The sequence below is a fragment of the Natator depressus genome, chromosome 11 (assembly GCF_965152275.1).
Source record: "Natator depressus isolate rNatDep1 chromosome 11, rNatDep2.hap1, whole genome shotgun sequence".
Taxonomy (NCBI): domain Eukaryota; kingdom Metazoa; phylum Chordata; order Testudines; family Cheloniidae; genus Natator; species Natator depressus.
In genome coordinates this window covers 49,262,982-49,276,202 of record NC_134244.1, presented here as the reverse complement: position 1 = coordinate 49,276,202, position 13,221 = coordinate 49,262,982, and the positions used below count along the sequence as shown (strand labels likewise).

The 13,221-nt window shown below is 42.1% G+C and overlaps 1 protein-coding gene across 1 annotated transcript in view; it reads right to left on the bottom strand.

Moving 5' to 3' along the window:
* The window catches only part of ITGAV (integrin subunit alpha V), an 87,236-nt gene that overhangs the window by 15,153 nt on the left and 58,862 nt on the right, over nt 1-13,221 (bottom strand). The window contains exons 21-25 of the mRNA XM_074967737.1: nt 11,173-11,265; nt 10,327-10,406; nt 6,204-6,284; nt 4,052-4,157; nt 2,855-3,013 (exon numbers count right to left, since the gene is read on the bottom strand). Coding sequence (XP_074823838.1) covers nt 2,855-3,013; nt 4,052-4,157; nt 6,204-6,284; nt 10,327-10,406; nt 11,173-11,265 — 519 coding nt within the window. The remainder of the gene's footprint in view (nt 1-2,854; nt 3,014-4,051; nt 4,158-6,203; nt 6,285-10,326; nt 10,407-11,172; nt 11,266-13,221) is intronic.

Below are 13,221 nucleotides of genomic sequence, written 5' to 3'. Positions count from 1 at the left end.
TTATTAGTGTTTTGTATTGACTTTCTGGGTGCCTGTAAACTTCAAGCAAAGCAGAACTAGGTCAAGAAAAAATTCAGACTGACCTCACCTGAGAGATTTCACAAAACTTGGGCAAATCAAAACCTATGAATTGCACACAGCCCTACGTGCAACAGAATGGAACCTATTCAAAAGAGGTGTCCGTCCTTGTTTCTAATCCCCATAGGTCCCTTTGTCTCTGTCCTAGCTGAGGTTTGCAAATCTCCAAAATTTATCATCTTCAAATTTAATTAGCATGCTGTTCACTCCCTTTCCTAGATCATTAACATAGATGTTTAATAAGACCTAATTCAGAGCCCTGCAGTGTCCAATTCTTGCCTCACCAAACTCAATACTTTGCCAATTATTAGCACATATTTTTTTACAGTTCAGCCAGTTCAATAAGTAGAATGTTAACTGATGTCAATGGAAGTTTCATTCCTGGAATGAGCAAAGAATCTATTCTTAAAGCTGTCAATAAAGCACTTTCAATGTAGCAATCTCATATTCAAGGGTCTCTCCCCAACACTTCTAATGTATTTATTTGAGTCTAAGAAACTGGTACAAGCACTGTATGTTACAAATGTGTATATGTAAGTGTATCATTTAAGGAGGAATTTGAAATAGGATATTGTGGGCCTTAGCAATTCCTCCAATTTGGGAATTTTTTTTTTTCCAGATTTCACACTTGAGACCTAAGGGTCACTATACTATTCCACGTATGAAATACCCCTTTATCCCTGTGATGAATTTGAAATTGCATATATATGTACACACTGTATTTATACAGTATATTGAAATTGCATGAGAGAAATATATATCTTCATGTATTATATATAAAATACTTTTGTGGCACGCTGGGCCTCATCTAAAGGCCACTGAAATCAATTAAAAGACTTCCATTGACCTCACTGTGCTTTAGATCAGGCCTTAGATAAATAAGTAGTAATAAAATGCAATAATAATGCAATGTCTCCTACTAATCTGAAAAATAAAAATATTTACATAAACAACAAAACAACTTTTGGAATATTGCTGTTTAAATCTAGGTTAAGTAACGTTCCATTTGTAGCCCATGTTTTTAGTTATTATTCATTTATTGTGTGATGTTATGATGAATCAATATGTTATATCATATATATTCATTCTATGTTAATTAGAGTTAATTTGTAAGATTATGAAAGTATAAGATGGAACAGTATTTCGAGGAACCATGTATCAGACATGAGTAAGAGAAGCTGAAACACAAGAACCTGTAGGCTGAGGCCTGCAAGATTTTAGCTTAGCTATTTTAGGTCTTGGAGACAAGAAATGATGACATAAGCGACCAGAAAATAACTCGATGCCCTAAGATTATGGGAAAAGAGGTACCAAGTGGTAATACTGCATAAAATTACCCAGAAAATAAATATTAGATCACAAAAATTCTGTATCCAACATGTGTCTTAACCAAAGGATACAGGCTGTGCATCAATGCCAATGAGAACAAACGTAACTTACACAGCCTATAGAAAACTGGGGTCCCTCAAGTTTCCAGGAGACACAAACCAATAAGAGAAAAGAGGGTTGACACTTTTATGGACATGCGCAGAATGTAGGTATAGACAGAGTCACATTATAAAAAGGGGATGCCCAGAATGGGAAAATTGAGCTCCCTTTGGGAGACTCCAGCAGGAACCGTACCACTGCTGATGATCAAGCCAGTTGACACCCATTAGACCCTAACACTGTTGTTAAGGATGTGAATATAACTATATTTGTAACTCATGCATTTGTAACTCAGGCATGTATAGAACTTCTATGTGCTTGGGTAATCATAATTTTAATTGTAACTTTAATAAAAATTGTAAAACAGTCTAGACCTTGTACTTGTGAATGTATGTGTAGTCACTACCTTTGGTCTTTATGTGTTCCTAGAGACTAACTCTGAAGCAAGTAGCAGAGGTGACTTTTACCCTGTTAAGCTTGAAACTGTAGCCGCCAGAGCTGAAACCACGGTGGTGGTATTATGTTACCCACATTACAAAATTCACTTTAAATAAAATAAAAGGCTACACATTGCTGTGGACTGAAAACTATGCCAACATGAGTTTAAAATAAAAAAAAAAAAAAAAAAAAAGACGACGACGACGACAACATGGGATACTAGATCTGAACTTTTGGCGGAAAAACTGGTGTCTACCTATTCTTCCAGCTGGTGTCTCTTCATACAAGGAGCTAGGGTGTAACAAGGTGTTCGCTTGCCCTTGCAGCGAACCAGCCAGAGACCTCTTCTGAGTGCAATCACCAGTGCCTTTTATTTACAGTGTCAGCTCCCACCACTTTCTATTTACAGACGTTGCAAACTAGCAACCTGGGGGACAGCTAGCTTCTCCAGCCAGCAGGGATGCACACAGCCTTTGGCTCCCGCCTTTCTTTCCCTTCCCCCCCACCCAGCTTCCTGACAGCCCAATACAGCCCCCTGGCTAATGAGGCCCACAGGTGCTTCCCTTCTAGCAGTTAGGCGTGGCATACTCAGCCAGCCCCAATTAATGCTTCTTAATTGGAGCTGGACTAACAGAGGGCTGGCTCAGGACCTAATGGCCAGCACCCTGTTACACAGGGTATAACAAAAAATAAAAGGGAATACGTAAAAAAAGAATAGAGAAAATAGGCAGATTCTCAATAGGAGTAAAACACAGCAAAACTAGCGGCTATGCTTATTTACATTAGCAGGGAGTCTGGTCTATATAAATAATCTTATATTTCACAGTTTATAGTATGCAGCAAAATGACAGGAACAAAAACCCAACTCGACTCAATACCCAAACATGGCATTACAAAAGTCTCCGCTTACCTTAATTTTCAATGGGTTGATCTCCATATCTGAAGTGCAGTTCATGGGTCCATCAATTTCATATTGCATAATATACAACAGGGTGTTGTTGTTGTATTTGTAAGGCCATTGAAGATTTAGCATCACCTTGCTAAAGGCACTTGGACCATTGTTTCTCAGCTAGTGATGAGAAGAAAATTAATGACTGTGTAAGACTATCCTCTTTCCTTTGTTAATGGCCCAGGAGGCACTAGTATATACTTAAAATTATATGAAGGAGCATCTACAATATATCCCCTGACTGTCAGTACAATCAGAGTATCACCAGCGTTACTATGGCAAGAAACTCAGTTTCATCTCCCAAGAAGCTAACTTATAATTACTTGAAATAATTTGCTGGAAAGGAGAGATTCTTCTGAAAAACTTAAAGGAAAGATATTTTTCTGCCTTCAAGAAATTCCATTTGTTAAATGTACTACATTGCCCAAAGTGAGAGATACTGTACATTTCTTATCCAAAGTTGTATGTACGTTATGGGACAGGTCAGATATATGAGAAGAATAATTGTTTTAGATAAGCAGTACCTTATTGGTTGCACAATAACTTGAGTTATAGTCAGACAGTCTTTCTAAAAAGAAATTCTTTAAAAAGTTAATTGAACACAGATGAAATCTGTGATAGTTGCTTAAAAAAAGAACACTCAAAAGACTTTAATTTTCAAGGCAAAAGGCTTTTGTAATAATGACTGCAGAATTAGAGTACAGCTGAGTGTCCAGAATAATTAAACACACTGAGTAGTCATTTTATTGATTTCACTGTTGCAGGATTAAGGTGACCAGATAATTTGTGTAGTTTTCTAAAGGACTGGATGATTTTATGGCCAATAACATGCAGAGTTACGTAAAATAGCAGAGAGGTTTATGATTCAGGTATAAGCTGATTGCTGTGAGGATCAGAGAGGAATTCCTTCCCACTCCCACTAACTGCAACGTATAGCACTGCACAACTGGCTATATTAATTGTTAGGATTTTTGCCTTCCGCAGAGGCTTGGACCAATGAACTCAATTGACTCAATGCAGCAAATTCTAAGTTCCTACTGAATAACGACATGGAGTAAAGCACATTTACCATAAAGGAAATCTTAACTAAAATATTTCCTCCTTCCCCATTATTTCTTGGCTAAAATGCTGGACCTCAAATCAGTAACTATTACATACCTCATATATGTGCTGAACTAGAGGTCCTATGTCTTCTTCTGTCTCTGGATTCTCCTGGGGTTGCCAGTTTGCAATGGGGAGGAAGATGTGATCAGGAGAAGAGACACTACATAGTGAAGGGAATAAACAAAGCTATCAAATACACCTCTACCCCGATATAACGCAACCCAATATAACGTGGGTTCGCATACAATGCAGTAAAGCTCTGACACACTGCTCTGAGCAGCATGTTATGGGTGCCGGGCCGGGCTGGGGCCAAGGCCAAGGCGTTGGATAAGGGGCAGAGGGTCTCGGGGACTGTCAGGAGCTCCCCCCCACAAGGGACTAGGAGGCAGGAGCTGTGGGGGGGCACTTTTAGGGGCCCTGCAGTCCCAGAGTGGCCCGGGGGATTAGCGGGGGGCCGGGAGCAGCCCGCTCCAGTCCCAGCCGTGTCCCTCGGGGGAGGGAGCTTGGGGGAAGGGATCCCCTCTGCATTCACCGGCAGCAGCGGAAGCAGAGCAGCCCGGCCCCAGCCCGCTCCACTCCACCAGCTCCCAGCCACAGCGCTCTGCTTCCTACTGCAGGTGAGTACGGGGGGGGGTCCTTTCCCCAACCTCCCCGCACTCACCGGCGGCGGGAAGCAGAGCGCCATGGCTGGGAGGTGGCGGAGTGGAGCGGGCTGGGGCTGTGTTGCTCCACTTCCTGCCGCTGCCGATGAGTGCCTGTCAGGGAGTGGGGGGTATGGATGGGGTCGGAGCAGTCTGGGGACGGGGGGTTGAGTAGGGGGTGGGGTCCTGGGGGTGATTAGGGAATGGGGTCTCTGGAGGGGGCGGTCAGGGAACAAGGAACGGGCGGGGGGGGGCCAAAGTAAGTTCGATGTAACGCGGTCTCACCTATAATGCGGTGAGATTTTTTGTCTCCCGAGGACTGCGTTATATTGGGGTAGAGGTGTATTTAGCCTAATTTCTAAAAAGTGACCCTAAGGCTTTCATAATGCAGACTCAAGAAACCGAAATTTACAAATATCTAAAAACTAACAATGACCTTTCCATCCTAAATACTGGACATTGGAATGAGCAGAAGTGAAGATTTTTTTGTATAAAATGTTTGATCTTCTGCTCAATATACTGTTAAGAATAATTCTCTCTCAGAGGGATCTTTCTTCATATTCGGGGTCATTGTATAAAATTAATACATGCTGTCTGCACAACCTTCTGTGGTGAAAAATTCAACTGTGAGCAGGGTTGACCACAGAGGCATCTAATTGGTAGGGTCATACATGGAACTCAGCCAGCACCTGGTTGGCAATGGTGGTTTTACTAATTTTTCTTCCTTTTTAAACATGATGGTTTAACAGCACCAGGATCTCAAGAAACTTATTAATGCAGTAGATTTCTGGTGGGAAGGAAAAATTAAAGAAAATGGTGCCTCTTAGGAGATTTTCATTTTTCCCCTAAAAAATATGCAAGGCCTCAATGATTGTGAGCAATATTAGTGTTCCAGCAGGAGAAAAATTAACATCTTCACTGAACAGTCAGGATTCTTTAGAGGTTTAAGAGCTGCACAGAAAAGCACTCTTTGTAAAATAAATATACACATAAAAGCTATTCAGGAAAATTAAAATATGTAGAGAGAGGCATCCTGAGTTGACTGGCTGATCAGAAGGACCATTTAATGGTTAGGTGAAGTGTGGCTTTCAATAAATAGCAGTAGGAGAGAGTCATCACAGCCTCACAGATAGTATACCTAAGGCTGAAAAGGACAAGCTACTCTAAACCTATATTTGGAGAGTATTTTGACATTCTAAAAAAAGGTTTTGGCAGTTTTGGACTCAAAGTGTATTTTCTTAGTCTGTTCAGAAGGTAATTTTTTGGGAATAATTTTTACAAACTGTTCTTTGAATGAATTATAAAGATGAACAGCAGCATTTTCAAAAGCACTTAGGAACCCAAGTCCCATTTTCAAAATTGACTTGGGATCCTAAATTATTTAGGTTGCACTTAAAGCCCCAAAGATGACGATATGAATCCGTGTTTACTTTTCTATTACAAATCCTCCAAGGCTCAATAAGAAGCAAGACCTGCAAGAAAGTTTACCAAAAAAACCCAACCAACCCCAAAACAAAACCATTCATCATAAAAGAAACACATGCTAAATAAGTATCAACACTCACCCTCTAATTTCAACAGATGCTAAGATGGCAAGGTCAGCCTGATAAGATGTTATTGGGCTTAAACTGTCAAATAGATTGGAGCTGAAAAAGAAGATAAGTCCATTTGTTAAATGGAATGAACAAGGTTCTTTTTTAAAGTGTTAAGTACATGTTATGTAACATTATTATGTGACTCCTGTGTTATCAGGGCAAAAGGAGAGGTACTAAAAACTAAGGGCCACATACGCTGCTCCACTGAGGTCTACTTTGCCATATTGTACGGAATAAATGGGCCTTACAACCTGCCCTAAATACTCTACTTGCATGGAAAAAACAAATGGCATAAAGCTGGTGTAGCTGACTATGCCAGCCCTTCCACTTTAACTCTCCTTGGCATAAAGGACAATTGAGGGGCTAGAGGAGGCAGGGTCAGAGCAAAATGCACTCCAGTGATCATTGCTACATAACTGCCACTATCTAGCCCTTAGGCCGCTCTAACTTGCCCAAGGGCTGGTGTGGCCTTCACCTAGCCCCAGCGTTGGGGACGCAGGAAAGTGCCTTAAAAGTCATCTCTGCATACCTCACCCCCTGCCACAGCTACACTAAACATCAGCTGGGCACTGCTGAGGATTGACCCTATATTTAAAACCTACAGAAGGGTGTACTAGATCATAGGGCAGTTGTCACTTATAAATGCTAGGATTACTCATACCAATACAATCTAGCACTTTCCTAGCTCCGATATAAAAGCGTTTCATCAATATAAATTCTTTATCCCTATTTTACAGAAGGGGAAACTGAGGCAGAGAGAGGATGCCCCAGGTCATCCAATAAGCCAGTGGCAGAGCTGGGAATAGAATCCTAGACCAGTGCTCTATCCACTAGAGCACATTGCCTCCTTTGTAAGGATTTCCTAAATTTTCTCTATTTTCTTCACAGCTGTTGTAATTACAAATTACATGTAGCAGAGTAATATTTTCCTCCTAAACAGCAATCGTCATACCCTTTTGGATGCCGGGTTGTACCTGTGACATTGGTGGGCCAGGTGACAGCTCATGTCATGGTGCTCGTGTCTCAACTGGACACTAACAGATACATAGCTGGAATCTGTATGGCTCACTTGTGGGTTAATATTGATAAATTTTTAGAATTTTAAGAAAGTGTTCAGACGAGAGTTCCTGCATGCATTCATCTTACTTGCATTATCTATGTTCCATACTGTAATATGTGAGCAGTTTTATTGTGGGCCTCTGTGATTCTCGCCATATAGGAGAGGGACATTAATTAGTGCAGGGAACTGCTCTTCTGCAGAAGTTTCTTATGCTCCTTCTGAAAGAGGAGACCCAACGTACCAGAGGAGCTCTGGTCGGATCTTGCAACTGAAAACTCCATATGTCTGGACTGAGAAATCCTCAACAAAAGGACTGAAGACTCTTGTTGTTGTTCTGCTCTCCTCCCCAAGAATATGAGTCATGCAAGTGGATTCTGCCCATTAGCTGAGTTTGCAGCTCAGAGCACGTGGCAGGAGGGGAATAAAAACCCCAAACCAAGCAAATAGGTATCTCCATGCTGCTTGGAATCAGGGAGGGGGAGGTGTTTCTAGGCATAAACAAGAGATCCCCAGCTGAAGCATAGGTTAGCTTTAAAGGTCAAGTAGAGCTTGCTCGTTATAGAAGCCTATATTACTGTTTGAAACCTAAAACTACTTCATTCGTGTCTGTGTCTGCTTGCTTTAACCTGGTAATAATTCTGTTTCCTTTTCCTATTTAATAAATCTTCATATAGTTTATTACAGGATTGTCTACAAGTACTATCAGTGGTGTGAGACCGTAAGTGCAACTGACCTGTGGTAAGTGATTGGTCCTTTGGGAGCAGGAGTAACCTGAATATTGCTGTGATCCTTGGTATAAGGAGACATCTATCACAGAAATATGCTCGCCCAGGTGGCAATACAGATCAGAGTACTCAAGGGGACTGTCTGTGACTCTGCGTTAAGGCTGTTAAAGTGCCTGAGGAGTTTGCACTTGGTACAGTTTGTTGGTGAAATCTACGTTTAGATCTCACAACCAGTTTGGGATTTGTGCCCTGGTTTTTAAACAGTCTGCCCTGAGGTTGGTACACCCCTTCTTGTGTCACCATTGGGAGTGTTACAGCCATTTTTTGACTTGGGAGCCATTTTTTGACATGCAGTGCACACCTCTGAGTGCAGCAAAAGGCACAGACTAGATAAGTGGGACATGTTTGTCATATTACTTGGACCTGTCACATGTCACTAAATGCTGCAGTTCCTCTCTCACATTCTGCAGAAGCAATTTCTATCCTGTTGTGTTTGCCCTCTGAAACAGTTACATAAAACTTGCATTTCTCCCTTATTTTAACTTGTAGTATATTATGCTTGGGTTGCTGCCTCAGTTCATTTCCTCACAACTGATTGCCCTACTGAGAGATCGGGGTGAAAAGGGTGGGGGAGCTATCAGAGGTAGGTGGGGGGGATGTTTTTTGAGGGAGGTGGCAATCGGAAGTCAGGTAGGCGAGTTTCTTGAGGTGGGACCTGGGAGGTACTGTAGCAGCTCCCCCTCTCTCCATCAGAAGTATTGCTCCTTCCTCCCCTGCCCAACCCCCACACTTCTGTGTGGAGGAAGCTGGGGAAAGGGGATCTGCAGGGACTGTTATTCCTCTGATGGAGGGAACCAGGTGCCTTGGTGATTGCTCTCACCTTTGAGGGAGGGAGAACCTAGGAGACTCAGTGGTGCCCACCTTTTCCAAGGGAGGTGAACTAGAGTTATATGCCACTGGCCAGAAGCAACAGTACATTGGCTGATAGAAAGGATGGGAATAAAACTGAACCAGACAGCTATGTGAGATCAAAGGGTTTGTAGTGCTGCAAAGCCTTTGATCACCAAGGCAAACTGCTGCCACTAAAATTACTATTCTTATTATCAGTTTTGGAGAGGGAAAATGCATATATGTGTGAGAGTAATCCATTCATTGGGTTCTGGGGACAAAGTCCGCAAGGAGTGTGACAAAGTCACATGATGCCTCAAGGACAAAGTGCTACATTTGAAGCTTGGAATTAACTTAAGAGGTGTAAAAATCATAACCAGAGAGATAGATTCCCATCGACTATGCATCATAGGAGGCCTGTGTGTTTTCTCCAGCAAGCACATAAATCTACTCCATTCATATGCTCCTGATATATTTACTATTTTTATAGTATTGCCCAGAAGTCACCATTCAGGTTCTAGGCCTGGTTGTGCCAGGGACTGTACAAAACACACACACACAGAAATAGTCTCTGCTCTGAACAGCATAGGTGAATAGCCCTGGCATGGAGTAGCACCTCCCCCAGTCACAAGTTCATTAGACATACAAGCTGGGCCTAACATGCTCTTAAGAGCATGCCTGCAGAGGAATGGGAGGTACTACCGAGCCTCAGGTCGGTGTAACTGCACTAGCTTTAATCTAGCTAGCACAGCTAAAAATAGCAGTGACGATACAGCAGCACGGATGCCAGCTCGGGCTGGCAATACAAGTACATACCCAGCGTTCCAGGCAGGCTCCTACACCCTGAGTTGAAGCCCACGCCTTCGCTGCTATTTCTACCTTGGTCACTAGATTACAGCTAGCGCAGGTGTGCCTAACCCAGCTGCAATCACACCTCAAGCTGCAGTGCAGACGTACCCATAGAAGGACTGGAGTGTCCAAGCAAAGGTCATTTTTAAAACGGAGCCTGCTGCTAGTACTTCAAATGAACACGTTGTTTCACATTTTGGCACTGCATGTGTGAAGAAGAGATCCAAACTGAACCCAGAATGCAAAATATTAAGCTCTGCTTCAAATACCTTTCCTGGTTTTGTACCCATTGTCACTAAATAGCACCATTTCATTTGTGCCACATCACGTGAAAGGAAAATCAACTGCATACAAACAGGACTGACCTTTTCCCTACATTACAAACAGAGAAGTGTTTTAAAGCAAGTTAAATCCATGATAAAACATTTATGAGATGGAAAGGAAGAAATTAGCTCAGAACTAAATTGTAAATGATCAGTTCATAGCTTCATCATTTACCAAGGTATCTATTCAGTGCTGGCTACAGCGTAAAGTAGATTGGGAGGCATGGTGTTAGCATCTACTTCCATACCTTCTGATTTGTAAGTCAAACTTCACGGAGGTGTCCATCTCTGACTGCTGATTCACACTGAAACGCAGGCCAGCTAATAGCTTAGAAACAAAACCAAGTGACCAAGGTTTAGTGGAAACAGACTCAAGTTCATAACAAAAAGTGCTCAGCACTACTATTCGTCACTGAAATTGCACGAGGCAGGGGGTCACAGAGGAAGCGAAGGCAGGCTGAACTAGCATTAAGGGCATCCAACTGAACAAGTGTGCCTCTCTCACTTGGTTGAGGTCGAGTCATCATACTGCTGCCCCAGAGAAAGTAAAATTTGCTTCACATTTCCACAGTTGTTTTTACGTATTCCCAGACCCCATGTGCTGCACCAGGAGGCAGCACGGTCTAGTAAACTGGACAAGTGCCTGGGAGGCAAGAAAATAAGATTCAATTCTGAGTTTTGTACTAATTCACCCACGGTCATGCAGTGAATCACTTACTCTCTCTGCACCTCAGCGTCCCCATCCTCAAAATGGTTGGAAGTGACATGTATTCCCTTATGTAAATGGCCTCGAGATTTATGGCGAAAAGTGCTATATAACAGTGCTTAGAATTATTACAGAATAATTCTAGGTAAAGTTGCATCATAAAAACCACGTACATTTTTTTCAGACCTTAGTTTACTGGCAAACTTGCAGCCAATTTTCGGAATGTTTTCTTTGAACTACTCTAACATGTGGGTGGCTTAAAATATATTTTGAGATCTAAATGTCAATGAGATTATATCTTCTAGCAGTATGAGTGCGCATCTTCCTCAATGAATATGAATAGTCATCTTCCTACCTCTTTTAAACCCCAGCCACACATTTGACTTACTTTAGTCCCAGCCTTCATGGGATTTCCAAGGTCACAGACCACCAGGCGAGTTTGATTCTCAGTTTTAAATGCACAGGATAGCCGTGCTAAAGCCTGCAATAAAAACAGGCACAGCTTAAAGAAGAACAGTGCAATATTTTCCGGCATCAGTATGAAAGACAGGAAAAAATTGCAAGCAAGTTGCATTAATTTAAATATTACTGGCCAATCTTAATATAATCTAGTAGCAAACAGCTCTGAAAAAAATCTGGAGGTGAAAACCTCACGAGGTAGAAGTGTTCTGTTTTCTCGAATATACAGTATAAAAGCCGAATACTCTTACTCATATTGGGTAGCAATAATGATTTTTGAGGCCTCAAGTATTTCTCAGGTTGAGTTCTCCACACCTATGTGAAGTACCTATGACTTTTTCACAGGGGAGTTAGTCTCTTAATACTCCACTGTAAGAGAGACAAGTCTTTGAAGGCAAAATGCCATGAAAGGTCAGTAGCTCCTCAGAAGCAGTCCTTATCAGAGAGTCCACAGCGCACAAGTTAACAGATGACAAATCTAGGGTAGCAGAAGGCAAACCTCTCTGAACATGCCATTTGAAGTATGACCCAGGATACCCAAGGGCACACTATCATATGGGACTAAAGGAGCGGTGCCCACTATGACAGTGAATAACAACAGAGCTGAGGAGGCTTAAACAAAAGGATTCTCTCCCCCCCCCCCTTCTTTAGAGCAGGTGCTCTCTTTACAAGTGTGGAAGAGGGATAATCCAACTTCATTTTGTGCATCCTTGGCTATCAAAGAAGTGTGATAACTTGCATCAAAGGTAAGCTTTGTCTTAGCATCCCGGCAGTCCAACTAAACCTAGGGTTCTTCAGCTGTTGAGGGCTGTTCCTCCTCCCTGGGCTGACTAGTTGAGGGTAGGGGGACAGTGCATGTGTGTTGACACATCAGAGATCACCATGTACAAGACATCAGAAGGAGAACCATCCAGTCAGTCTAGGTTGCAAGGACTCATGGCAAAAATAGCATTTACTGATTTATCTCAGCATTCTCCAACTTCGTGGCCATTTTAAACAATCCTATAGGTCAAAGGCCTAACTGTTGAGAGAAAACTAGGATGGGGGAAGTTCTGGAAGCACAGTGGGATCTAAGCACTCTCTAAGGCAGAGCACTGCTGGGAAACTTCACAGAAGCTTCAAGCATCAGCATTGGTGCTTAGAGATTGGTTGCTTGTGCCTGTGCAAGTGTGATGCCAACGAAAACACATTTAGAGAATCTGTGTGTCCCTTCCAAGAAATACAAACATCTCAGAAGGCTACGGGGGCAGCAGTTAAAAGTCAATCCCAAATACTCCATGTGACCAAGAGAACTGAAGCCCCTTAATTTATGAGGATTCTGCAGTTACAAAATTTCCAGCAGAATCCACTCTTTGATTTTTCCCTTTGTTCTTCACTTGTGTGGCAGGGAGGGAGCAGCAGAACCCAGATATTATTCTTTGTCTCTTAGATTTGCTCAGCTCTTTACCCAGGATATGAAATGCTGAGTCTGAATATAAATTAATTAGCAAAGGTGCTGTTCAAAGACCTGTGCCAGAAATAATTTGTATGTATTCACTGCGTCTGTGTGCAGTCTATCCATCATTGCTTAACACCTCTCTCCTGAATCAGAATAATTCAGCTTTGAAGTTCCAGCTGCGCATCTGCTCGGGCAATTTCAAAGTTATTGTGATCACCTGACTAATTGGAAGGCTAACACAGAATATCTGTAATTTCTGGGACCAAGCTAGTGAGAGTTTAGAGCAGGAGAATATTAGTGCACCCAGTCTAATTACTGGTGATCTAGAGCCCCTCTTAGAATAGCTTACTTTTGGGAACTCTTTCCTAAAATGTAAAATAGTGTGTTGTGCTACTGACATATATGCTTGGAGTGCACAAAACTACATAAGGCAAGCAAGAGAGTGTGTGCTGGGAGGCCAGAACAATTCATTAGAAAGTTGTGGTTTTAATATTTCCCACACATTGCTTTGACTTTCTGGTTTCATCTGGTACCAGAAAC